The 13,935-nt window shown below is 43.8% G+C and overlaps 1 protein-coding gene across 13 annotated transcripts in view; it reads left to right on the forward strand.

Moving 5' to 3' along the window:
• Positions 1-13,935, forward strand: part of TRRAP (transformation/transcription domain associated protein) — a 134,889-nt gene that overhangs the window by 46,546 nt on the left and 74,408 nt on the right. For 12 of the 13 annotated variants that reach the window (XM_033191769.1, XM_033191772.1, XM_033191761.1 and 9 more), the window contains 9 exons: positions 22-173; positions 2,073-2,272; positions 4,613-4,830; positions 5,265-5,462; positions 6,020-6,280; positions 7,913-8,074; positions 10,273-10,369; positions 11,864-11,985; positions 12,336-12,506. In XM_033191769.1, coding sequence (XP_033047660.1) covers positions 22-173; positions 2,073-2,272; positions 4,613-4,830; positions 5,265-5,462; positions 6,020-6,280; positions 7,913-8,074; positions 10,273-10,369; positions 11,864-11,985; positions 12,336-12,506 — 1,581 coding nt within the window. The remainder of the gene's footprint in view (positions 1-21; positions 174-2,072; positions 2,273-4,612; positions 4,831-5,264; positions 5,463-6,019; positions 6,281-7,912; positions 8,075-10,272; positions 10,370-11,863; positions 11,986-12,335; positions 12,507-13,935) is intronic. The other variant, XM_033191764.1, reaches the window with a different exon arrangement.

The following is a 13,935-nucleotide window of genomic DNA, read 5'->3' on the forward strand; positions in this document are numbered from 1 at the left end:
TTCTTTGTGTCTTGGTCATAGGCCATTGAAACCGCTCTGGACTGCCTGAAAAGCGCCAACACTGAGCCCTACTACCGGAGGCAGGCGTGGGAAGTGATCAAATGCTTCCTGGTGGCCATGATGAGCCTGGAGGACAACAAGCACGCACTCTACCAGCTCCTGGCACACCCCAAGTATGTCGGCCGCTTCCTTCTCTGCGGTTGGGTGGATCCTGCTTTAGGAATTGGGACTGTAGAAGGCCTCCCAGGTTTCCTGGTGCTAGGAGCAGGCTCCTTTAAGTCCAGCAGATGCCATATTATCTACCTACTCCTTCTTCTTGGGGCCTTAGAGAAAATGGAAAGGAGAACTGGGTGCTTGAGAATTAGAAGGGATCACAGTGGTCGCCTGCCTTTATTGTGTCTTGTCACCTCCTCCATTAGTTTGTCAGCATGAAGAAATCAAGGGTCAGGTCCCTTCTCCCTCCGTTTGTCTCACCATTCTGTCCACAGCAGCTGGCACCTGAAATGCATGCAGTGGACCCTCTGCATTTTCAGTTCACAGTGATATTTCTCATGTGATGTTTGTATCTTGCTCTTACCTCTTGAGACTGTGCATGACCTTAATACAATGATCTTTTGAGGTAACACACGTATACCATTTTTCTGCATTGTAAGTTTCAGGGGATGGATTTTTCCTATTTATTTTCACATTCCTCACAGCATCAGAAATGATGCTGAGTATATAGTAGGTGCTCAGTTGTTTAAAGGACATTGAAGAGAGAGGAGTCAAAGTAATCAAATGCACCAGGAAGTAAAGCAACATGAGTAAGAGCCAGCAGAATCAATGGAAGGCAGAAATAGACCCACACAGGCTTCAGGTGTTATAGGATGATCAGAACTAGGTCGTAACTTTGCTTAGAATGTTTAAATTAATGAAAGACAAACTTGAAAATACCACCAAGAAATAGAAACCTATAAAAATTGCCCAAAAAATTAAAAAGAGAGAGAACCTTTAAGAAATTGCCAAATTCTTATCCAGAACACATGCAGAGAGAGAGAAGATGGAAAATTCAAGAGAGAGTAAGAGACATGAAGAGTAGAGGGAAGTAGCATCATTTACTTGAAACCCCTCAAAAAAAGCAGAGGGACATAATGACTGAGAATTTCCCAGAACTGATGAAAAAATCAGTGTGCAGATTCAAGATGTTCAGTGAATCCAAAGCAGGATAAATAAAAAGAAATCCATACAGACAAACTATAGTGAAACAACTACAAATCAGAAGCAAAGGGAAAATCTTAAAAGATGGCAGAACAAAAAGATGACATTCAAATGAATGATCACTTGGAAGCTGTGAAAGCCACTGAACTGTGGAATAAACCTTTAGTCTGAAAAAAGAATTGCCAGTGTAAAGTCATATATCTGGTGCAATATGACCCATGAATAGGGATGAAATAAAGATGTTTTCAGATAAAAACAGAAATCTGCCACCAGCACATCTTCAGCAAACAACATTCTAAAGGATGAACCTCACTCAGACAAAAAGTTCCTCCATGGAAGATTGGGAATGGGGGAGGGAAAAAGAGCCAAGAAAATGATAATTCGTGACCAAATGTAAACAGGATGCAGCTAAAGTGATACTCAGAGGGAAACTTACAGCCTGAAAAAGAGTGCTGTAACCCCAGCACTTTGGGAGGCCGAGTGTGGGTCACCTGAGGTCAGGAGTTCAAGACCATCGAGACCAGTCTGGCCAACACGGTGAAATTCCATCTCTATTAAAAATACCAAAAAAATTAGCTGAGTGTGGTGGTGGGCACCTGTAATCCCAGCTAATTGGGAAGCTGAGGTAGGAGAATCACATGATCCCTGGGAGGCAGAGGTTGTGGTGAGCCAAGATTGCGCCACTGTACTCCAGCCTGGTTGACACAGCAAGACTCCATCCAGCTATTGCCGAAATTAAAGCAGAGAAATTACTTTACCCAGGCCTGTCTGAATGAGAGGGAAGTGAGCAGATTAAAAATTTAAAAAGAAGTCCTGGTGGAGTCATCGGCTCAGGAGTTGGGTGTCATGATGCCAGATCTGATTTTGCCTTTCAGCTTTACAGAAAAGACCATCCCCAATGTCATCATCTCACATCGCTACAAAGCCCAGGACACTCCAGCCCGGAAGACGTTTGAGCAGGCCCTGACAGGCGCCTTCATGTCCGCCGTCATTAAGGACCTGCGGCCCAGCGCCCTGCCCTTCGTCGCCAGCTTGATCCGCCACTATACGATGGTGGCAGTTGCTCAGCAGTGCGGTGAGCACGGGGGCACGGTGGGGCACGGGATTGGTTCTTTGACTTCTTTGGATGCTTTAAAAACTTGATCAGGACATTTTGTTGTTCTAGAGAAAGCTAAGTTTGGCTGATTGATTTTTGGCTTTTATTTTCTAATTTTCTATTTACTACATTGATAATTGGTATTTCAGTGGTGGGCGCTATGTCAACTTGAAAGTTATTACCTACCAAGTTTTGTTTGTAAAATAGACCCAATTTAGTAATACTTCTGTGTCCAGGTGCTTTTGGACAAGCTGCCTGTGAAACAGACAGTTTGTAGTCACACTCACTGCTCACCTTCCTCTGCCTATGTTTTCCAAGGCCAGTCTTGCCCTCCAGAAACTTCTCCATCACCTGCTCCCTGCTCTCCAGCCCATGCCTCGCAGTCTCCCCTGCGATGCCCGTTTCTGCTCCCAGGATCCTTATTCTGCTGTTCTTCCTGCCTGGAACGGCTGCTCACCTCTGCTTCAGTGGCTCTCATGCTCTTGGTGGTGAAGGACCACTTGTATTTGTTCATTTTTGTTTCCAATCCATTGTAGATGATGTCTTTGTAAAAGACATTAAAAATGGCTGGGCGCAGTGGCTCACACCTATAACCCCAGCACTTTGGGAGGCTGAGGCAGGCAGGTCCCCTAAGGTCGGGAGTTCGAAACCAGCCTAACCAACACGGAGAAACCCCGTCTCTACTAAAAATACAAAATTAGCCAGGCATGGTGGCGCATGCCTGTAATCCCAGCTACTCAGGAGGCTGAAGCAGGAGAATCGCTTGAACCTGGGGGGTGGAGGTTGCAGTGAGCAGAGATGGTGCCATTGCACTCCAGCCTGGGCGACAAGAGCAAAACTCTGTCTCAAAAAAAGAAAAAAAAAAAAAAGTAAAAAAGAAAATAAAAATGTAATGATGCTGCCAGTTGCTACATAAGTTTCTGAAAACTTACTGTCAATTTTGGCATCTCCTCCCAGACCAGTCACAGTTTGTCTGCAGACCCCACTGGAGTAGCACTGCCCAGTTTGTGTCCTCAAAGCTCCTCACCCTTAAGATCAACCAGCAGAGCACATAGAATTTTCCACTTTAACTTTTCTTGGCCTGACCGGTCAATACTGTACAATTTAGCGCTTTGTTTCTCAGTGTTTCTTCTATGTTAACATTGTCTTTCTGGCAAAACTAAGCTTCTCAGTAACTTCCACCTTGGACCTGGGTACCTCTGAGGCATTACCTCATAATGCTGTGACCGACTCTTCTCTGCCATAGCTGGATGCCATTGCTTTTGTTGTTGTATGTTAGGATTATCTGGAACATAACCCATGGTCATTCCCATGCTCTGCCCCTTGGCCTATTTAACAATTTTTTTTAAAAAAAGGTTACCTCATGGTGGTTTTCTTTATTTTTTAATTTTTGTTTTGTTTTGCTTTTTAGGTACAGAGTCTTGCTTTGTTGCCCAGGCTGGAGTGCAGTGGTGTGGTCATGGCTCACTGTAGCCTCTCTACCTGCTGAGCTTAAGTGATCCTCCCACTTCAGCCTCTTGAGTAGCTGGGACTACAGGCGTGTAACACCACGCCCAGCTAATTTAAAAAAAAATTTTAATGGAGATGCATCTCATTATGTTGCTCAGGCTGGTCTTGAACTCCTAGCCTGAAGTGATTCTCCTGCCTTGGCTTCCGAAAATACTGGGCTTATTTAATTGTAAAAGATTATAAAAGTGGCATGAGCCACTGTGCCCGACCCCTGTGGTTCTCATTTTGAACTAATATATTTTTGAGTTATGATTGAGAAATATCTGCAAATAATAGCATATCATAGAAAACATTCAGAAAAACATATTGCCTAAAGGCATATCAGACCACTTAATTTACATATAATTGCAGTTTAACAGAAGTTGACTTAAAATATCAGGGCTGGCTTGGTGGAGTTTTTTTGTTTGTTTGTTTGTTTGTTTTCTTGAGACGGAGTCTCGCTGTGTTGGCCAGGCTGGGGTGCAGTGGTGTGATCTGCAGCCGCCACCTCCTGGGTTCAAGTGATTCTCCTGCCTCAGCCTCCTGAGTAGCTGGGATTACAGGCACCCACCACCATGCCCGGCTAATTTTTGTATTTTTAGTAGAGATGGGATTTCACCATGTTGGACCAGGCTGGTCTCAAACTCCTGACCTCAAATGATCCTCCCGCCTCGGCCTCCCAGAATGCTGGGATTACAGGCATGAGCCACCGTGCCCTGCTTTTTATGGAGTTTCTAACTTCAAGGAAAACATCAGGGAGTTCTGCAGTTTGAAGGACAAGACTGTTCTTGTAAATGAACTCTCACGTGCCTCCCCTCTCTCTCCTTTTAGGCCCTTTCTTGCTGCCTTGCTACCAGGTGGGCAGCCAGCCCAGCACAGCCATGTTTCACAGTGAAGAAAATGGCTCGAAAGGGATGGATCCTTTGGTTCTCATTGACGCAATAGCTATTTGTATGGCATATGAAGAAAAGGAGCTTTGCAAAATCGGGGAGGTGGCCCTGGCTGTGATATTTGACGTTGCAAGTATCATCCTGGGCTCCAAGGAGAGGGTAAGGAAGGGTTGAGGAGTGTCTTCTGATTTGGAGGGTGTCTGTACCCGAGGGTGCTCCTTCTAGAAACTGATAGTTTAAGAATCACGGCTGGGCGCAGTGGCTCACGCCTGTAATCCCAGCACTTTGGGAGGCCAAGGCAGGCGGATCACCTGAGGTTGGGAGTTCGAGACCAGCCTGACCAACATGGAGAAACCCCGTCTCTACTAAAAATAAAAAAAATTAGCCAGGTGTGGTGGCGCATGCCTGTAATCCCAGCTACTCGGGAGGCTGAGGCAGGGGAATCACTTGAATCTGGGAGGCAGAGGTTGCGGTGAGCCGAGATCACACCATTGTACTCCAGCCTGGGCAACAAGAGTGATTCTGTCTCAAAAAAAAAGAAAAAAAGAAAGAATTGCAGTAATGTGTTGTGGTTTGTTCATTTTCCTCTCCAGGCCTGCCAGCTGCCCCTGTTTTCTTACATCGTGGAGCGCCTGTGCGCATGTTGTTATGAACAGGCGTGGTATGCAAAGCTGGGGGGTGTGGTGTCTATTAAGTTTCTCATGGAGCGGCTGCCTCTCACTTGGGTTCTCCAGAATCAGCAGACATTCCTGAAAGCACTTCTCTTTGTCATGATGGACTTAACTGGAGAGGTAGGTGACGGGCAGCCCCAATCCTAACCATGCTGTTTTTGAAATGGTGGTTTCCTGAAGAATAGTATCCTATGCTCTCCAAGCAGTATGGTGACTTTGATACTCAGATTTCATTTCAGCATTTTTGCTAAAAGGACAGCTCAGAGCTCCCATAGGTCTTCTCTGGGTATCCAACTACCTGTTTGCTTTGATAAAGAACAGTTACAGGCCAAGTATTTACTCAGTGTGTCTGAAAAGGGGAATTCCGCTTCTCATGTGCTGTTTCCAGAGGAGCCGCATTCTTAAACCTGTATGCAGATATGACTCACAGCAGTAGAACATGATGGGCATTGCCAGCTTATCTGGTGAATGCAGGGGTCACATTTGGATCTACGTTTTCCAAGTAGGCGACTTAGGGACTAAAGCACCAAGTGGGTGCTGTGAAGTCACTTCATTAAAGCAGCTGGCGAGAGGGTCATGGACCCCCAGTGAAAGTCTTTACGGCAGATGGGTGTGCAGGAGACGGCGCAGTGGGTGGCATCGCCCTGCTTTCATTCTAAGTCGTCCCTGACTTGCAGGTTTCCAATGGGGCAGTTGCCATGGCAAAGACCACCCTGGAGCAGCTTCTGATGCGGTGCGCAACACCTTTAAAAGACGAGGAGAGAGCTGAAGAGATTGTGGCCGCCCAGGAAAAGTCTTTCCACCATGTGACACACGACTTGGTTCGAGAAGTCACCTCTCCAAACTCCACTGTGAGGAAGCAGGCCATGCATTCACTGCAGGTATTGGCCCAGGTCACTGGGAAGAGTGTGACGGTCATCATGGAACCCCACAAAGAGGTGAGATTTCTGTCACCAGAACTAACATAATTTCAACAGAATGTTGAGACTTTTTTTTTTTTTAATTTGAGTTGAGATGATATTCCGTTTATAATTTTGCGTCCGTGTTGCAAAGTACAGTCATCCCTTGGTATCTGTGGGGGCCTTAGTTCCAGGACCTTGTGTGGGTACCAAGGTCTGGGATGCTCAAGTCTCTGATGTAAAATGGTGTGATATTTGTATGTAACTTATGCACATCTTCTGTGTACTTTATTTATTGATTTATTTTTTCTTTTTTAATGCTTTTTAAATTTTCATTTATTTACTTTTTTGAGACAGTCTCACTCTGTTGCCCAGGCTGGAGTGCGATCCTAGCTCACTGCAGCCTCGAACTCCTGGGCTCAAGTGATCCTCCTGCCTTAGCCTCCTAAGTAGCTGGGACTACAGACGCACACCACCACGCCTGGCTAGTTTATTTTTTATTATTTTTCACTTTTTTTTTTTTTTTTTTTTTTTGAGGCAGAGTCTCACTGTCACCCAGGCTGGAGTGCAGTGGCACAATCTCGGCTCACTGCAAGCTCCACCACCCAGGTTCATGCCATTCTTCTGCCTCAGCTTCCCAAGTAGCTGGGACTACAGGCGCCTGCCACCATACCCAGCTGATTTTTTGTATTTTTAGTAGAGACGGGGTTTCACCATGTTAGCCAGGATGGTCTCGATCTCCTCACCTCCTGATCCGCCTGCCTCAGCCTCCCAAAGTGCTGGGATTACAGGTGTGAGCCACCGCACCTGGCCTATTTTTTAACTTTTTAAATTACTACTTTTCTTTAAGGAAATTGTCCAGCCCAAAATGTCCTTTTTTTCTTTTGAATTTAAAAATGTTTTTCCAGCTATTTTTGGTAAAGATGGGATCTCACTGTGTTGCCCAGGCTGGCCTTGAACTCCTGGGGTCGAGCAGTCAGCTTACCAAAGTGCTGGGATTGCAGGTGTGAGCCACTGTACCTATCCTTAAATATTATGGGTACATTAAAAATTTGTATAATCTGCCATATACTTTAAATTAGTTCTAGATTACTTGTAATACCTAATACAATGTAAATGCTATGTAAATAGTTATGCTTTATTAGTTTATTTGTTTTTCGTTGTCATGTTATATTTTATTTATTTTTCCCTCAAGTATGTTTTCTCCTCACTTGGAAGCATCTGAGGATGCAGAACCACAGACATAGAGGGCTAGCTCTACCCTTGTGCCTGCTCTTTATGACTTGAGATTTGCAAAAAACAGTGTACTTCTAGTTACGGCTGTATCAGTGATTGTTAGAGTCAAGAGAGTAGAAGGCCGCGTTCCTGAGGCTATGGCACAGTCTGGTAGTTTTATTCTTGTTTTGTTGTGGTTTTGTTTTTTGTTTTGGATTTTTTTTTTTTTTCTAATTTTTATTTTTAAGGAGAGAGATTACCCTGTAGCTTTAGGAACTAACATATCTTACATGCCTCTCCACGACCCAGGTTTTGCACATGAAATGTATCTCCCCTTCCCTAGTAAGAAGATATCTGTAATAACTTTGGATCTCACACACGGTTTTCAAATTTTTAAAAAGTGATTGTGTCTCAGGGGGCAGCTGGTGAGTGGTGCCTCCTCCTTGGCTTCCCCAGGTCCTGCAGGATATGGTCCCCCCTAAGAAGCACCTACTCCGACACCAGCCTGCCAATGCGCAGATTGGCCTGATGGAAGGGAACACGTTCTGTACCACGTTGCAGCCCAGGCTCTTCACAATGGACCTTAACGTGGTGGAGCATAAGGTGTTCTACACAGAGGTAGGGGGGTGGTGGTGCGGAGTGGTGTGGATGGTGATGACGTGTGTCTGCTAGCCTGTCTTTGTACGTGAAGACTGGTCAGGCAGCATTCCGAGAAGGCTCGGGCAGGGACCTGCAGGTAACCCGCTGACACCTGGCACAGCAACCTGAGCAGGTATGTTGCGTCTGGGCTCGGGCGGAAGGGAGGTATGGCCAGCAGAGATGCTGATGTCTTCTGAGTTCTCAGAACTCTGTTAGCCCCAACAGGAACCCTTGCTTGAGTTTAGGGCCTCAAGGTTGTACTTTAAAGATGAAGCTGCACCCAGTTGCTTTAATCACCCTTAGATCAACTGGCCCAGTGCAAGTGCCTTATTGCATTCATTAATCACTGAAACGTGCCATGCGCTGTTGAGAACATCACACGAGTGCCCTAAGTTCTGACAGCACCCGCTGAAGTGTAGGGGTTGAGCTGTTTGTTCTCATTTTGAAGGTGTGGAAACTGAGGCTTAGAGTTTGCCGATTATCCAAAGCCACGGGGCAGTCCTGAATTTAAGCCAGGACTGTTATTTAGAGCATGGTTCCTAATCACTGCACTGTCCAACCGGGTTCTTATTTTTTTGGTGGACTTGATTTGCCCCTTGACCCAAGCATGGACCCTGGCAGACGGCATCTTATGCATCTTATGAGTATATGTCACTGTAAACGTTCCAGTGTGGGGTGATATTAGACTGACAAACAGGAATGAAACTGTGGATGTTGCCAAATTATAAGCAACGTCCTTAGAATACAGTAATGGTCTGGTGATTGGATAAAATTTAAAATTTTTTGGGACGTGAATCATACATGCAGAGGCATTGTCAGAGTATACCGCGGCAAAAATCAGAAGAAAGCAAATTCTTCCAGGTCCACACTGTCTGAATTTCTGGATATGAAAATTTACCTCTTGACGTTTTAAGGTCCTGTTTTTGCTTGCACGTATGGTTATAGGATCATATGGTCTGGCTCTGATCTTTATACCTTATCATTTGGGCTTGACAGAAGGTCAAGACCTTTAGGAAATGCATAACTTCCCTTGACTGATCTAGAGACAGATGTATTTTAGCCTGCATGGAAAACTCCTCACTGCACTTAAGACCAGAGCCTGGCAGTATTGAGGGCATGAAACTGGTTTTCCAGATGTCTGTCAGTGCCTGGCTGCATCAGAACACGTGCGGATCTTTTGAAAAGCATGGACTCGAGTCCTTTCCCTGGAGATTCAGGTTCAGTAGATTTGGGTGAGACCTGGGAATCCACTGTCTAAAAGCTTCCCAGGTGATACTGTGTGGCTGTGTTGGGGTTTTGTTTTGTAGTTGACTTCTCTGTCCGTACCTGCACACATATATACACACATTCTCTCCATACCTGCACACATATATACACACATGCCCTTATATATGAGGAGAGTATTTTTGGAGGTCATATAAGGCCCTAGCAACAGTGGTTTCCTCTGGGCAGTGGAATGGGGTGGGTGACTTGAAGTGCTTTTCACTGTGTATCCTTTTCTGCTGTTTTAAATCTTTTACCAGGTTGGAATCTTTTAAGGAGGAAAAAATGGTCAAAGCCTATCTAGCTTTCCAGGATGTGAATGAAGAGAAGGGGGAAATAGTGATAGAACACCATGTCTGTTCCTTAGATAATAGATACAGAAGTATCTAGTTGTGTGGTAAAATGTCTGGAAGGATAGTCACTGGAATTCCCAGTGCTGTTCAGCTTCTTTCTTTACGCATTTCTGTACTTGAAAAGAAAAAAAAGTGCGTTCACTTAAATATTTGAATTATAGCCCATCTGTTTCTTGAACACTTGCCCGTGGCCCCGGGGAGGCTAATCTGAACCAGGAGGAGACAGCCCCGCCATCATGGGATTTGCGGTTAGATAAAGTGACCCCCTGTTTTGAGGGAAAAAAACATGATGGTATCAGAGTGGGTGAGAAAAAAACATCGTGGTATCAGAGTGGGTGAGAAAGTGCCTAAGAATTCTTTTCACTAATGAAGTAAACTGAGTTTTGCCTTAAAGAGTCTTGGTCATACTTTGATACTTAAAATCTTGAGGATTTGAGCTTAGTTTGTCAGTTGTTAACTGTGTGGCTGTGTGTGTGGAAAATTGATGTGCTCTGTTATTTGCAAGGTTATTATGTCTTCACAGGAAGAGTGGGCTAAATGAAATTGTTTTATCTTTTGCAGCTGTTGAATTTGTGTGAGGCTGAAGATTCAGCTTTAACAAAGCTGCCCTGTTATAAAAGCCTTCCGTCGCTCGTACCTTTGCGAATTGCGGCATTAAGTAAGTTAATGAAAATCTACAGGGTATAAAAGTGAAAGGAGACTGACCACAGAGGAGGTCTATAGAAAACAAAAGTGGCCTGTTGTTGTTAATTTTTATGACTTTTTGTAGTCTTTTTAAGATGGGATCAAAAAATTATTTTTGTATGTTTATCAAATTGTATAATGTGTATAATGAGGTGCCGTAAAATTATATGTGTTGTTAGGATTGAAGTAATTTTGTGCTTTATAGTAAAGTCTGTTGTTGTTTTATGAATCAGACATTCTGGTTTAAAAGGATTGTCGAATCATGCATATGGTGCCATTTCGATCAGAATCAGAGTGTATATATAGTAAGGGACACGACAGCCTTAAAAGCTTTTTAATGACTCAAGCATTTGTTAATCCTGCAGTCTCTAGGTTTTCATTGGGAAATCGCAGTTATCATTGTCAAGCACAGGAATGATGCAAAGTGTAGGAAAATAGACCAGATCTGTACTGACCAACATAGAAACAGTCATTTTCTCTCTTGTGGGGAGTGAATATAAATGCCCAATGCAAACTTTTTTAGTTGATTGTCTCTTGCTTTGTTGATTTTTATGCTCTTAATAAAATATTTCCAGAATCTTCCTTGAGTTAGAGTTGGAGAGGTGAGCAGCAGACCATAATACCTGAACTAGAAGATGGGGGTGGAGTGTTCCAGACAGTGCAAGCCAAAGCCAGCAGGGGGACCAGGGATGACAGGCAGCTTTCTTCTTCTCTTGAGGTCCCTTCTTTGGGGACCTCTGCTGCACCTCCTTCCTGTTAGCCATTGTGGGTGCTACTTTTGCTAGAATGAATTGTTACCTGTCACCTAACGTAGAAGATTGAGGTGTGTCTCCTTCCTTAAAAATATTTCCCTTTTGAAAGTCTTAAAGCCTTTCAACCTCAAACCTGGGTAGTGAAGAAGGGCTGGACTGTGTGTGTCTGTCCCCTGCATTGCCTGTCACCGGAGGGCCAGAGGCCATGCCATCAGCCTTGTTCAGATGGGACTGCCCTGGGGCCAGTCACCCCATTACCCCATGAAGGTGTCCTGGAATAGGGGTGTCAGTGGGTGTCTTTTCCTCCCCCTCAAGCCTTCTTCTTATCTGGAGATGTCAGATTTATCATCGCTTTTCTGGCAGGCTAGACTTCACTCTTAGATTATACTTAACATGAGGATGGAAGACCATGTGTACTTTTGTCTTTCTCAAGGCCAAACACTAGGAAAGAGGGCTCGTGGTTCATATTTTTTGTTGGTTGGTAGGAGCCTTTAGGAAAGAAAATTCAGCCGGGGCAGTGGCTCACACCTGTAATCCTAGCACTTGGGGAGGCCAGGGCAGGAGAATCCCTTGAGGCCAGGAGTTGGAGGTCAACCTGGGCAACATAGCAAGATACCTTCTCTACCAAATAATAATAATAAATAAATATAGAGAAGAAAATTATTTGGGTATCTTTCCAGTTAATAATGAAATTGTCTTGATTTCTCTTCCTGAAGATGCACTTGCTGCCTGCAATTACCTTCCTCAGTCCAGGGAGAAAATCATAGCTGCACTCTTCAAAGCCCTGAATTCCACCAATAGTGAGCTCCAGGAGGCCGGAGAAGCCTGTATGAGAAAGGTGAGTGTGTGTGTGTGTGTGTGTGAGTGTGTGTGTGTGCATGCGCGCTCTGCGTTGAGTTCTTCCTGTTTATTGCTATATAAACAATATATGCCTAAAAAGCTTTATGCATGTGGTTATTACACATTAAGCTGTAATAAGAATGTACCTGTTTCATAGTCATACTGAATTTTTAAAAATATTAAACAGTGAAGATAAGTCTTCTTCATTTCATCGTGAATTTCTGAAAGACAGTATATGACTAATATTCCATCTTCCTAAGGGAGAATGGAAACTAAGGTTGAAGATGACTTCTGTTCTATTATGAAGTGTCCTCAGTTGTCTATTTTTCTTTACAACTTTTCTAATAGTTTTTAGAAGGTGCTACCATAGAAGTCGATCAAATCCACACACATATGCGACCTTTGCTGATGATGCTGGGAGATTACCGGAGCTTGACGCTGAATGTTGTGAATCGCCTGACTTCAGTCACGAGGCTCTTCCCAAATTCCTTCAATGATAAATTTTGTGATCAGATGATGGTAAGCCAAATGCATTTAAACACTCTATAATTAACTTTAAAAAGGTTAAATTATTTAAAAAATAAATAATGCAGCTGGGCACAGTGGCTCACGCCGGTAATCCCAGCACTTTGGGAGGCCGAGGTGGGTAGATCGCCTGCAGTCAGGAGTTCGAGACCAGACTGGCCAACATGATGAAACCCGTCTCTACTAAAAATACAAAAATTAGCCTGGTGTGGTGGCACGCATCTGTAATCCCAACTACTATGGAGGCTGAGGCAGGAGAATCGCTTGAATCTGGGAGACAGGTCGCAGTGAGCCAAGACTGTGCCACTGCACTCCAGCATGGGCAACGAGTGAAACTCCATCTCAAAAAAAAGAAAAATTAGCCAAGCCTAGTGGCACGTGCCTGTGGTCCCAGCTTCCTGGCTCGGAGGCTGAGGTGGGAGGATCGCCGGAGCATGGGAGGCGAAGGTTGCGTGAGCCGAGATGGCATCCCTGCACCCCAGTCTGGGTGACAGAGCAAGACCCTGCCTCAAAATAAATAAATAAATAAAATAAAATAAATAATGCATTCAGATGGCTTAAAATTGAAAAGGTGTAAAGGATATACTGCAGAAAGCCTCCCTCCCACCCTGTCCTCCAGCTACCCAGATCCCTCCCTGAGACAGCCAGGGTTAAGAGTTTGCTGTGTATCCTTTTATAGATGATTTATATATGTAAGAGGACGTATGTATATATATTTTTTCCTGTGAAAAGAGGTACAGTATATATATACACAGTCCTTGCTTTTCCCATTTAACACCCATCATTTCATATCAGTACCTGAAGTACTCCATTCTGCTTTATGGCTGCATATTACCTCATGACATGGCCTTGCCATAATTTATTTAACCATGGCCTCACTGGTGAACATTTAGATTGTTCCCAGCCTTTTCATTATATCCCATGATGCACTGAAAAACTTGTTCATAATTTCACATGTGTTTATGTGTGGTGTACATTTCTAGTGGCAGAATTTCTAGATCAAAAGAATATATGCATTTTAATCTTTTAACACCTTGTCAAATTGCTCTCCAAAAAATTTTTTACCAATGTACACTCCTACAAAATAGATAAGTGTGCCTTCTTTCATAGAGTCTTTTGTAAGAATATCAGAAGTCCTTTGGGTTTTTAGAATTACCAGAGAAATAATTATACAGGAAAAAAACCCATTTGACAGTGTTTAAAATTGAAATGTAAGTGGATGGAGGATATCATCTATTAGCTTTCTTTCGCATTCAGTTTTGCTTCTGGTAAAGGGATTTATATATAATAAACAGGATTTCATGATCCACCACTGCAAACATGAATGTATTTTTCATGTTTATGTTTCCTAAGTGGCGTCTGACCATTTGACATTTTAAGATACTGGAGCTACTTTTTTCTTTTTGGTATACCTTTCCCCCAG

Source organism: Trachypithecus francoisi, unplaced genomic scaffold, assembly GCF_009764315.1.
Source record: "Trachypithecus francoisi isolate TF-2019V2 unplaced genomic scaffold, Tfra_2.0 Lachesis_group4, whole genome shotgun sequence".
Classification (NCBI taxonomy): domain Eukaryota; kingdom Metazoa; phylum Chordata; class Mammalia; order Primates; family Cercopithecidae; genus Trachypithecus; species Trachypithecus francoisi.